This window comes from Scatophagus argus, chromosome 10 (genome assembly GCF_020382885.2).
Source record: "Scatophagus argus isolate fScaArg1 chromosome 10, fScaArg1.pri, whole genome shotgun sequence".
NCBI classification, from domain to species: Eukaryota; Metazoa; Chordata; class Actinopteri; family Scatophagidae; genus Scatophagus; species Scatophagus argus.
In genome coordinates, this window is record NC_058502.1 from 15,384,074 (window position 1) to 15,397,692 (window position 13,619).

The following is a 13,619-nucleotide window of genomic DNA, read 5'->3' on the forward strand; positions in this document are numbered from 1 at the left end:
CTGTGACGACTTAAGAAAAATCTGTACATTGGTGTAACAACTTTCACGTGGTTTCTCCAGGCTTACAGAGTTTGGCTCATCTTCAGATTCGCTTCCAGCTTTATTCTGATGGATATGTTTTTTCAAACCTGATGGAAACTGGTGCAGACGATGCAGACTTTTAACGCTGCCACTGGGGGCATCAAAGTCACCACTTTTCAAGTTCTATACACTGGCTTTGAAGACTAATTGTTATAATATGCACTGTAGGTTTTGTAACATGTGACAGTTGAACTCATGCAGAGTGACTTCAGGAATTATGCACAGAAGTTAACATCTACCAAAGATTCGAAAAGTTCCTAAGATAATATTTTGTCTACAGATCAGAGATGCTGATGGAGAAGTTCAGCTCTGCAGAGCTGCCAAGTCTTTGATAACAAACCCCTTGTGAGGTCTCTGGCCATTAGTGAGTTCCTAAGAAGGAGAAGGGAAGGCTCTGGGGTGAGAGGGTCAGCCAGATATCTCTTCTCATTTGATCTGAGAGCCTGAAGGCCAGAGAGGCAGCATGCTGCAGATGACAGTAGTAGGCTAATTGTTTCTATCCCAGAGACACATGAATGATTGCTCTGCTGCAGTTGTTCAGATTCACAATTAACTGCACCAGCTGCAAATATAAAGAAATAAAATATCAGCTACTGTCGTGACTGGAGTAAAGACAAGATGCACGACAAGGTTACATCGTCAAAAGCTGAGACATGGCTTCAACCTTAATCTTTATTAGTTGTTTCTGTTATAGTTTAGCAAAGCAAACATCAAAGTATGAAGGCATCATTTCATAGAACTGTAATCCATCTGATCTTTAGTATGGCACCACTGAAAGTAATTAATGAATCATACCAACATTGAAAAAGAGACTGAAACCAATTTGTTAAATCAACCGAGGAGAAAACAAGAAACCATTAACAACAGGTATTAGCCATTACATGATGTACTTAAAATTACAAATCATCTGCAAGCAATACACAGCCAAGAATTCATACTTGGACCACTGTCTTAGGTCTGTGATTGTGATTTTGTAGTCTGATATGAAATAAGGCAAATTCCTTCAATACAATTAGAGACAATCTGGTAAGGAGACAAGCGAAAGCGAAGAGGACTGTAAATGCTGTGGGTGAAGTTCAAAGCAATTTCCTGGCATGCACTTGGAAACAGCAACAAAAAGAAGGGGGGGGGGGGGGGGGGACTAATTGATTTGTTAAAATACACTCACATCATCTTTAGTGTGTGTGGGCGCTGATGAAAGGTTTCCCAGTGTTACTAGATAAGCAGCAGTTGAAGCAACTGAGGAGCTCGGAAGGGATCAGTGCCAGAGAAAAGGCCAGGTAGTGAGCGAGCGAATAGTGGTCTGATTCAAGGTAGTGTCTGATTTGACGAAACAATGGAGCTCGAGCTGCAGGAGCAGACATGGCAGGTGTCAGTGTCTTGTATTCCAAAGACGCCTACAAAAGCAGTGTGTTGTCAGGTAGTCCACAGTTGAATGTTATCGTGAATGTGGCGAATGTGTTTGGGTTGCAAGAACGAAAAGGATGGCAGATGTTAAGCATCACCCAGCCTGGAGTGTCAACATGTAGGAGCTGTGGCTGTTGTCCTCTGACAGCTTCACCGTGCTCTCACAGTGGGTTTACATCAAATAAAAGAGACCTAACCTCATCGCACCCAGCTGGCAAAAAATGATGTATGACTCTAACACACAGTGAGGTATGGCTCATCTTTTCTGGTTGATATGTTCAAGTCCTATAGTAAGGTTTTGTACATACATACCTATACATACAGTACATACATACTTCAGGGATGAGTAGATTCTGAACAAAGAGGGAAAAGGCTAAATAAAGTGTTGAATGTGAGTATCTTGTGAGTAACTGGTTGTCCTGGGCCAGTGTCAGAGCCCATACTGACATGGGCCAGTCTGACACCAGTGTGGTTGGCTTCGCACAGTTTGCTGGCTGTCAGATGAGGTTGATTGTCCTTCCCTCAGCTGGTCATTCTTTCTTCTCAGCAGAGTCTGGATGGAAAAAAAATAAATAAATAAATAAAATCTCACAACACAACACTGCGTCTTTATTACTGCAGTTTAATGCTGGTTCTCATGTTGTATATTACTCTAACTTCAGCAGAGGAGATTTCTATCAACAACCTCTGCGAGGCTGAAATGATAACTGCATAAAATGAAAGGGATGAATAGGGCTTGAGCTGTAACAACATATCACTCTGACTGTGTAAACCACATGTCAATGGTTTAGTCAATCAGCAGAAACAATTAACTAATTATTAAAACAGTTTGGGATTAGTTTCCATTAATTTTTCATGCAAAACTGCCAAAAGTTCACCAGTTCCAGTTTTTCAGCTGTAATGATTTTCTTTATCACTTGTAGTTAATCACCCAATATTTACATTTTGGGCAAATGGACTCCACCCGTGGGCTTTAGGAAACTCTGTTGTCCACTTGTTTTTTTGTTTTTTCTGACATATTATAGTGCAAAGGAATAAATAATTTATCAAGTAAACCATTGTTAGATTGTTATTATTATTACAGATTGCTACAATGACTGTAATTGTTAGTTGTAGTTCTAGAAGAAACAACTGCTAGTCTCAGAGCTTTACCAGTTAAAATGGGAAAAATGTACAGTTCATCCTAATGTTGTCTTTAGAGAAAGACCAGGGGCTCATTTAAATAAAAATTGATTTTTTTTTTTCTAAATTTGAGGAATAAATATAGTCATGATATTTCATACAAATCTGTTGACATACTAGGAAATATGCAGTGTTTTTCTTTCTGCCTGAGGGTTATGTTAGTTCTATTACAGAAGTGAAAATATGTAATGTAATGCTAACAGAGGTTGAGGGGCTAATCATAAAAGTTTAGTGACTGAGGATACTCTGTCAGATTTTAAGCGTGCAGTGACACCATAGGCCAAGGTGTCACCCCGAGTCAGAGGAGACATTTTCTGAGGAGCAGACCTCTCTTTACAATATTTCATGGCAGTGTAATCAAATATCTTGCTCTGGCAACAATAACAGGACATTTTGCTGTGTCATATGTTTTGATTCTGGCTTATTTTAACCACACACTCCATGCTACCCAGCTCCCTCATACACCATCCCACCCTAATTCACACGCTTGTGTGACAACAAGCTTTTTCTTCTCTCGCCCCTTGTCTGGCATTGTTTAAGCTTTCTCCTTTCTACACCAACCTGCTTGTCGCTGCCAAGTTATTTCATATGCTGCTAGCCTGTCCTATTTATTCAACCCTGACAATCTGCTCACAACAGTTGCTTAATGAATTTTTTTTCTAACTGGAAAGTCACGATGCCCAAATCTGAATCCTTTTCTCTGGCTCAACAACTCTATGAAGCCACACACACACACACAGAGAGCAAACGCAGATACAGAAATTCATAGCGCACTCCACAGATGTCTACATTCAAATTACATGCTGTCTTATTGCCCTAAATCTCAAAAGGGACCTGGGAATAACAACTGTGTGGTATCCTTAGCAAATATGATTTATTGGCACGATTATTGCCTCTACAGTGTCTGTTGGCTGCATGTTAAAATAATATGCATTGCACAGTTGATTTATTAAATGTCTGATAGTGGAGTTTGCAGGTAATTCATCACACTCAATCTCCAAAGACGCACTGACATGTTCATACCTAAATATCAGGGTCATAGCTGTGGACCTGAAATGAATAGAGAGGATTTACAAATGCATTTGGCCCTGGAGGAGCACGTACAAACTGCCTGCCTGCCTCTACAGAGACAAGGAGATGGAGACAGACGGGGAGGGGGGGACGGAGACAAGGAGAGTGAAGCTGTGTAACACTCGGCTGCACAGTGCTCTGGGTGAAGTGAATTTTAATTCGGCAGCTGTGGCTACTAATAAGAATCCGCTTATAAATAGAGACGTGTGCGAGATAAGAGTGCGCCGACGAGCGAGTGTGAGTGCTTCTCCCACGCCCTTACCTTTGGACTGAATGCTGTCGCTTAGAACTGAACCAGGTTCTTCTGAGCTCTTGACAAGATCTTTCATCTCTTCTAGACAAGAGTGGGGGAGACAAATGAAAAGAACAGTGATAGGAAGAGTGGAAAATATGAGGGGAGGCAATGATAACCAAGCTAACTGTTGCCCCTCCACTTGTGCAGAAAAGCCTCCATTTACTCATAACAATCTCACCACCCTGCCAAGCTTGTGAATCAAGCTGAGTGGGTTTATGGTTACATTGTAGCTAACTACACCTTTCTGACAACAGGGCTGAAATGGATGTTGATGTATAGAATTTTAAGTGCATCCATGCAATGCAACGCTGATATGTACCGTGATATTTTAGGAGCGTAGCCATATATGTTGAAAGAAATATCCATGTAGTGAGTAGCAGGAAAGCAAGAAATGGATGAAAAGTTGTGGGCAGAAGGCAGCTGGGAGGTTTCTGTTAAGTGGCAGGATTTCAGTAAAGTGCCTCGCAGCGCCCACAGTGCGTAGTTCATGGAGGGGGTGAAAAAAAAGGATTTTTACTCACCTCCATTGCTGGTGCCAGTGTCGTTGATCTCAGAGACATCTGGAATATAAAGCACATGTAGATGTCAGTTCATGCATGCAGATTCAGTTGATAAAAGGCCTAAGTATGAAATTTATGCAAGATTATTCATATTCTTCAAATTACTTTCTCTTCAAGAAAGTAGATCATCTGCAAGCCACTCCAGGATTTTAAGAGCAACTTCACTCTGGTAGCCTCATATTTACTTTTGTCCCGATGTCTAACAGTCTCTCATGCCTGGAAATTCAGTGCCTTCCTAAAGAGTTGTGCTTCAGAAAATAACAAAACAAATGCGAGAAGGGAGAGAGACGCATGCAAAATTAATTACAGACTGCCATCACTGTAAGGCAGCCTGAGACCCCCTCCCCACTCTCACCCACACACATCCTTCTCCCCCTCTATCCTCCCTGTTACATCTGTAGTCACAAAACTCTTTGTCTGTCGCTCCCTGAGCAAACCTTTCTGCTTCGCCCTTTGCAACAACAATCATCCAAACAAAGCACACCATAAAAATAACTGTCCTCCCCAGGCAGTCCGGCAATGATGTAAACAAATACAACTGCTTAGGCGTGATAGAGGAACGTCTTGGTTCCAGAGCGGTTTCAGTGTTGTGTATGTTTACAGTAAAAAGTCTGCAGTCAAGGTCATTTAATCCCTTAGTTGTAACTGCAGGTTTGGATACACGTGCCAGGTGGTAGCATGTAGACAGTTTTTGCATTACATACTACCTTTGTCTCATTGGCACTTTGGAACTGCAGGCTGCCAGTTATTGAGAACATGCACTACGCTGCTTCTTTAACAGGAAGTCAAACTGAGTTAATCTGTTGCAACACCTTGGAACGAAATTTCTCCTCCCTGAGACACCGCCGGGACTCAAGGACTGTTGGAAAGCAGGAAGGATGAAGCAACAATCTCACCCTCATTTATTTATGTTTTTCACTTTTTGATCTAAGGGAAGGAACCGTCCAGGGGATGAAAAAAATATGATGTTCTTTTGTGCGAAACTCTCTAAAGCTCGGATCTTATATTCATAGGTTTGGCTCTGATTTGCCACAGTGAGTGATGATGTCATATTTACTAAGCTAAATGCTGAGTTCAGGGAACACGGTAACATCACCACAAAGACAGCTGATGGGCAACAGTGGCTGAAACTCCTCATGAAAACATAATATTTTCGAGACTTGCCATACAAGCTCATTTTTTTAACATCCAAATAATAATTGGTTCATATAATCTGGCTGATTGTGGTTAGTGTTTCTTGTCCTGCTGTTGTTGCAATGTCTTCATGTTCCCTCAACAATTACTTTGAATACATTGTTAATACAAGTGATAGAAATGGCCAAAAGCAAAAAGATTAAGAACCAAGTTGTAATAACCTAGAATTATCTTTTATTATTTGTTGCTTTAGTGATCAAAGAAGCAGATTCATCAACAGATGCAGATCTTCTCTGCAATGGAATAAATTGACAGGAAACATGTACACACGCATTATAGCATGTGTTCGAGAAGCAAGCGTATGGTGCCGGATGTCATAAATTATGCATACACATGAAATGATATGCCTCGTATTAACACTTTCCGACATCATCACTTTAAGGAAATTAAGGCTCATGGTGCGACATGTGCCTGCTGCTGTGACATGGAACAGAGGCTCCATCATGGCTGCCTTTTCATATGAGCTAGAAAAGCATGTCTGTGCAACATCAACAGGAGCTCACTGAAACATTCCTGATGCTCTCTTCTCAACTCTCATGTGATAACACAGTCTGAATGCTTATACCATCATCTTCCTCTAATATAAAGCACTGATCAAGACAAAGCAAAAAGCTCAGATTTCCAACTGATTGCGACCTCAGCCTCCTCTTCCTGTCTGAAGCTTGGAGGGAACAGCAACGCTGGTCTGCCGCGCTCTCTAATTTGACTCCTGTGTGCTGACAGTAGAGGAGCGATCATTTACGGAAGGGATGTGAGTGTGCTGCGGTAAACACATAAACAAGATGGGGGTAGAGAGAAAAACGGGCCTCTGTCAAGGTTCTGGTGAAGGAGAAGCACAGTCCACAGAGGGCTGATAAGGAAAAGATATAAACAATAGACCGAACTGACTCCCTCAGCAGGAAGCTAGACAGCTTACACCAGTAGTTCTTAAAGCTGGGGACCAAAGGCCCTGAGGTGTCCCACCCTCCATTTTGGCATGTTAATTACCAGCACAAAATGTGTGTACTGTATGCTGTTATTGTTTGTGTGTGTGTGTGTGGGTGGGTGATGTGGTTCAGAGAAAGAGGGCATAAAAGACTTCTGGTTATGTATCTCCTGGTCTACACTAAAACATGCAAAACATTTCTCCTTAAAGACAGGCAACCTCCGCGAGAGTGACTGGTAATGAGGAAATAAATGGTTATCTGCATTTTTTCATATATTAGAGCTGCTTATCTTTTTGTTATCACGGTGATTCAGCAGAGGTTTCATGACAGATTAATTTACAGGGGAACACAGGTTAAAAAACAAATCAAAAACATTTAAAGCATTTGCCAAACTCATCTAACTTTACTTGTCACTTTAGCCATTTAGAAGTTCAGAGAGGAAAGATGAGAGTGTGTGTGTGTGCTATCTGCACACATAAGGGAAGGGAGAGGAAGGAAGAGAGTTGGGCATAAGTCACCCCCATATGCAGACAAGCAGAAAATTACATCCCCCCACCTTGCATTCATTTATTAGACAAGAGGTAGTTAGCGTTTTGTTGGTCAGCATTAGTGTAGTGTGCCACAATATTCAACCTTGCCACCACGAGTGGCACTCTTTCCAGCTGTCTTGCATGTGCTTTGTGCTTTTTTTGCTTTATCTTCTTTTGTACTTTTTCTCTTTTGTGCTTTTTGGCCAATCTGATCACTTTCTGTCCTATGGATATGGTTTTTAGCAAGCCTAAACTCGTTTATTCGAGGAATCAACTAGTCACTTGTGAATTTCCCTTGGGGATGAATAAAGTCCAATAAATCCATCTATCTATCTGAAGCCAATAGTCTGAACTGGATAACAACAGCAAACTAAGATTTTAGAGCATCTTAGGTATCATACATTTACATTTCATATTATCCTTAAAGAACATTTTTTCAAGATCAGCAGCAGTTCTGCTTCCACAACACTGATAACGCTCTTGTCATGTTAGCTCAGGGGAGGCAGTCCCTTTGGTTCACCCACACAGCAGCATGGGAACTGTCTCTGCTTAATGTTCCAGACAGGAGCCTTGGGCAGAACAGGAGGTTCCGCTCGCCCCTCACTCACAGGACACCTCACTGTCTTTTATTCAACTCCTCTTTTCTTGAGCAGTGAAAGAATAAAAATCAATGGAGTTGTGAAGGTGTAGAAGTGTCTGTGCCCTACAGTGTCACTTCCCCAGGAGAATTTCTTCGGTTCATTTGATCCCCAGAGCATGGCTTGGAAAGCTGGTCTGCTGTGTCTGAACGGGTTCTAGAGCTTTGATCCCAGCCAGGTCACACAGGTGTCCGGCTGCTCCCACACAAACAATGGACACAACCGTCACAATCTCAGTCTGGGAGCCACTGAAAACTGTTAAAACCTTTCTTTCACGTCAAAATATCTACTCAATATGGTTCTCAAAAGACATGAATAGATTCCCAAATCAAACACACACACACTAAAAAACATTTAGTGACTGAATCACTTTCACTGGTTGCGTTAGTTATCTATTTTGCAAAAGCTGATCAAATATCTGGTAAAGGTCTCTGATTCTTCCTTTCATGAGGAAGGTCGAGGACTGCTGCTTGCTCAGTAGCATTTCATTGTGAGAGAATAAGATAGGAAAATGCCAAGTTCAATACCAGTATCTACCAAGAGGCTCCTTTCCTTTCAGGAGATCAGAACAGAATTAATTTCAGTATGTAAACTGGGTGGTCTGTGAGATTCCTGGGCCTGGTCTGCATTGGGCCATGTAAATTAAACAAGTATCAAAGAGCCCCTTGTTGAACTTTGCATGGGCTAATAGCTTTGGTCCTGACATGTCTACTGCAAAGATAATTAAAGACATCTCCCTGCTCAAGCAAAACAAGAGTAGGTGGACCTCAACAAGTGCCCAACCAAAAGAAACTAATGAGCTGGTAAATGTGGAAAGCAGCCCATTTTCATATGTTAATGTTAAGTTTGTAGCACAGGCTTGTGGAAATAGCTTAGCTGCGTGACCTGCCACTCTCAAGACAGGAAAAAGGGATTTTGTTAGGGAGGGAGAGGGGGTGGGGTCAGTGTTTGATAGCCAGAGTTTTCTTTTGTATGAGATGGAACACTGTCTGACAATCTGAGCCAATTATAGAGCACTGAGCTGTGACCTGCAGGCTAGGGAGACGAAAACAAGCCTGCTCAATAAACACTGTAACCGCGCCTCTCTACCGCTATCCTCCCAAAAAGCCAAGAGTCTTCATTAATATTCTGCCTTTCTTCTCCCTAAGAAAAGGCCACGGGGTTGCAGACACTAAGCAGCATTGTGCTCCCCTGTGGCTTTGGGTAACCTCGCAGTGGTGGCTGTGGTGGGGCGGTTTCAAGTCGGGTCAGGGTCCTCTAAACAGACTGAAAAGGCCCGAGCTCATTACACAGGCCTGGGCCATGCTTGACAAAATGAGAAAGCACAGAGTGGTCTGAGTGACTGAAAAGAGAACAGGAGACCATCTGCTTTGGGGTTAAGCTACGACTCACATAAAGCGAAGATGATTAGAAGGCAGAGAGAGATGGCAAGAGAAAAGTGTGCGTGTGTGCGTGTGTGTGTGTGTGTGTGGGGGGGGGGGGGCACAGTTGACAACATATGCTGTAAAACTGAAGTGAAAATGACCACTGGCGAACCTTTGATAAGACCCTGCAAGGGCTCAAAGAAACAGGAAGGCCAGTAAAAATGTTGTCTCCACTGGCAAGTCTCCCACTCTTGATCTCACTTTTTACTCTTTTTTTCTTCTTTCCCCCACTTTGTCCAAGCGAGACAGTCACTGTGCTCTGTCAGAAGACAGAAGAGGAGTTAAAAAGAAGTGCGAGAACAGTGAGATACGCTGAGATGAAAGGAGCAAGTGAATAACTGATTAAGTGAAGACGTGAGAGAGGGAGACAACACAAAAATAGACATGGAAGGGAAAAAAATGCAAAAGAGGCCTCCCCCTGAGTGACCTACATACCTGCTAAACCTGCTGTCAGTGGTGGCCTGCTCCTCTCTCATCACTCGCTGAATTACTTTACATAATCTTTAGACTCTCCCTGTGCTGCTAGTGGGCCTGCTGCAGGAAGCTACTCACCCCTGTCTTCAAAACCTATTGTGGTTTACTATATCAAAGCAGAGACAGACGGTCTTGCAGGGGACTTGTAAATCTGACACAAGGTGATGTGGCTAACCCTCACGACACATTAAAATGGGACACGCCACAGCTGAGGGAGGTGTAGAAGCAGCATGTTTATAGGAGAAGACCTGGATGTTTGCGCGTCACCAAAGACACGGCTCAGGCCAGCTGTTTTGCAGTTGTGAAGTGATCTCTTTTCTGGGCAGCTCAAGATTTTTGACGGGAGATCATGGATCGGACTGGTCAATACAATCAAAGTGTTAGTCTAGACGGCAGCGAAAACCAGGAGGCCTGACAGAGCAGCTATCACTGAAAAGGCACCAGCAGAGCAGCTTGACTGATAGACCTCAGTAGAGGAGTATGTGTATCAGCGGTATAATGACATGTAAATATAGCAAGTGGAGTCGTTGAATCAGATATTACTATTGTGACTTTTTTTTACTTCACCACTTGTATGATGATTCTACTTCTGAATACAGCATATGCAGCAACACATAATAAATTATATCAACAGGGATGCAACTCGCGATGATTTTTACTTGTCTATTAGTCGGTCAGCCTATGAAAGGTCAGAAAAATAAAATAAATAATGTAAAATAAAGTAATAAAATAAACAAAAATTTCCTTCAGTTTCCCAGAGCCCACAGTGATGTCGACAAATTGCTTGTGTTGTTCAAACAACAGTATATAACAGCAATATCCAGCAGATGTTGCTTAGAAAATAAAACTGTTGGAATTAGTTGATTATCAAAATAGTTTTGATATGAAATTTATTTATTGGTGTAACGATTTCAAAATGCTGTATTGTATCTTCCTGTGCCATAGGGGGAGGGAGGGAGTTCTGAGGGAACTTGGAGAGGTAAACGTGAGAGAAAAATATCTTAATATGTGAAAAATACTAGTAAGTTAAGTGCATTTACGACCCAAAGGGTTAAACACTTAAAATCCCAAGTGTCATGTTTGAGTCTCAAAGCCCATCATTGGCAGTATCTCAGGATTTCTTCCATTTCTTACTAAAGTAGACCTACTTTCAGATCTTCCTCAATGCCTCCAGGAGACAGACAACCCGTGCAGAGATCACTCATCGCTCAAACAGTGTCTTTATGTGTACGCGTGTGTGTTTTAAGGGTATGTGTGCGCATGTGTGTGTGTGCACGAGATGGAAACTAGAACGTGTTCCAGACTTGTTGCATCTCTGCTGGCTGACAAATTCTCACTCTGCTCAGAGTTCATTCATTTGCCATTTTTTTGTGAACCAAACAGAGGGGTGGAGACGGGATGAGAGAGATGATCAAAAGAGGAGCTTCAAAGGAGGACAGAAAAACCATGTCCCTTACAGCCTGTTAGATGAGGCCCCCTCTCTTTGAAGCTAGCTTCGGGGCCAGAGGTAACCAACATAATGGACATTGTGCACATTGTTGTTCTATTCTCCATCCACAGCTAAATGACCACAGCTCTGTGTTTCTCATTAATAAGAGCAGGTGCCCACACTACTACAGAATGATGGAGGGTGCTGTTGTGCTAAGGAATGATGGCAAAGAACCCACTCAAGCCAGGCTCCAGGGGATCAACAGATTATAAAAAATGTAATTATGTTAGAAGAGAACCTTTTTCATGTTTGAGTCACCCAGAAACAGCCTTGATTTGATATCCTGAAATTAACAAAGTAAATCAAAACAGGGAATCAAATGGAGATTAAGAATGAGGAGCAAGTCCTAATGGAACTCAACCATAAAAGCTGTGTTAACACGGATAAATATGAAACTGTGGGTAGTCTTCTCGCGGCACTCACACACAATGCCTCAGCAGGGCTTTGACTGGTGTAGCTGCTGTTCTTGGGCACTCACAGTCAGTGTGAAAAGCTATAAAACACAAGTACAGTCTCATGTCTTCAGCCAGAGGCAGCTTGCTCCCTGAGGAGCTACTCAGTTTTGCAGTTTACAATGTTGTGCCAAAAGTTAATTGTGTGCTGACAACTCTTAGCCACAGGAAAGACCATATTGCTTTCCAGAGTTAAATTTACATCACTAGTATACCATTGTTCACAAAAGATCAAGACAAAAGGGCACAAAACAACCAATTAAACAAAGCTTCAAATCCTTTCTGCTCTTGTAAGATGTAGGAAAATAAATACAAGTGAACTTAAGCAACAACAAATTATGAGAGGGATATACCACTGAATTCAGGGACAAATTATTCAAGTTACTAAAAAAGGAGATGGAAAAACTCTGTACTCTGTTTTGATCTGCAGCGGATTACTCACAACTTTTACTCTTTGTTCTTGATATGCTAAAATTAAAGAGTGACCACACAGGGTCAGTGTGCTGTGATTCTTTTCTGTCTACTTTCATACTGTTAATAGTAAATCTGTTGAGTTTCAGGGGAACCATTTGTGTCGGTTTGTTGTTTTGCTACAGTCAAGCTGGGCCACTGGGGGAGTAAAATACACAGAAATCAATAACATCCCCCAAATAACACTTGCATACAAGAAAATAAAATCAATTCTCATGACTGTTTTTAGAGGGGGATTTGTTGCGCCTCCATTCTGCTGAATATTTTTTATTGTTTGTGGCTCTTACAAGGGAGAGGGGTGGGTATATGATGTGCATGTGATTTTTTTTTGGGCACCATATGGCACTTGTGCATGCAGCTGGGCTTTCTGCAGCTCACATACAGTGAGCTACGAGCAGTTCAGGCAGAGACACAGTGCTAAATAAAGCAGTCACAGCCATCTATACTTAACATATCCTGGCCACAGTGGGGGGAAAATGGAGATAGAAAGGTATGAAATCAAGACAAAAGTAACCGTAAACAAGTGAAAACTTGTGGATAATGAGGATGAACTGAGTTTACTTGGGTTGCTCTGATGTATTTTTAACAACACAACAGTTCTAAGGAGAGAAAAGGAAACAAAGAAAAATCAAAGGAGAGATGAGCTGTGGGAATGTCAGCTCCAACAGCCTCTGGGCTGATGTAATGGTGCCTTGTCTCTCTGCTGTGTTGAGACTCAGATTGTTGTGATGGCCTGCTGGGTCTGTCTCCCCATCTTCCTTTTCTCCATCTCCCCTGCAGGATCCCTCCCGCCTGGCTTTAGTATGCCATTACAGCATGTCCCCTACTCACCCGCCTTGTCTGCACCCAGCCACACTCAGGTAAAGACCACCCTCTAAAGTAATCTGTGGAGCTTCCATAGTCAAGGAGCTGCTTTCATTCCACAGTCAAGCTCCAGCAGAGGCCAGCTTTATTCAAAGGTAGGAAAATATAAGGAATGTTAATATATTGTAGATTCAGACTACCTCCATAGCGAGGTTGTGCTTTATATTCAGGCACGCATGTATTCAAGAGCAGAATTACAGGAAGGACGTCTATAATAGGCACTAACTATACTGACTGGTAGTGCAATAGGAAATCTCAGAACAGTTTTGCACATAACAAAACCTATTAAGGTTTGTGTTGGTGCATTGCGTGACATGCAAGTGTTTTACAGGCGACAGAAGCTCCAAGTTTGATTGGAAAGATGGATGAGCTGCTGTTTAGTCAGTGGCATTGAATCTGTGCAGCCATTAAATCTTACCTTTGGAGCTAAGACAATGGCTATCGACTCTTGTAGGAGAATCACAATGCATGAAGGAAAAACAATTTCTGTTCACAACTCAGATTTATTTATTCCTAGCTTTAGGCAAAGACAGCCTTATTTTAATTTATGGGTGCTCCGTG

The 13,619-nt window shown here is 42.0% G+C and overlaps 2 protein-coding genes across 7 annotated transcripts in view; one reads left to right on the plus strand and one right to left on the minus strand.

The window, feature by feature from the left end:
• kif16bb (kinesin family member 16Bb) overlaps positions 1-12,055 on the plus strand; it is a 53,011-nt gene extending 40,956 nt beyond the window's left edge. The window contains exons 18-19 of the transcript XR_006844578.1: positions 11,166-11,289; positions 11,384-12,055. The gene's annotated coding sequence lies outside the window, so the exon portion shown is untranslated. The remainder of the gene's footprint in view (positions 1-11,165; positions 11,290-11,383) is intronic.
• macrod2 (mono-ADP ribosylhydrolase 2) overlaps positions 740-13,619 on the minus strand; it is a 393,930-nt gene continuing 381,050 nt past the window's right edge. For 4 of the 6 annotated variants that reach the window (XM_046402691.1, XM_046402693.1, XM_046402694.1 and 1 more), the window contains 3 exons: positions 4,558-4,596; positions 4,004-4,075; positions 740-2,041 (listed from right to left, as the gene is read on the minus strand). In XM_046402691.1, the coding sequence (XP_046258647.1) occupies positions 2,019-2,041; positions 4,004-4,075; positions 4,558-4,596 (134 nt within the window). In that variant the 3' untranslated portion in view covers positions 740-2,018. The remainder of the gene's footprint in view (positions 2,042-4,003; positions 4,076-4,557; positions 4,597-13,619) is intronic. The other 2 variants (XM_046402692.1, XM_046402690.1) reach the window with 1 other exon arrangement.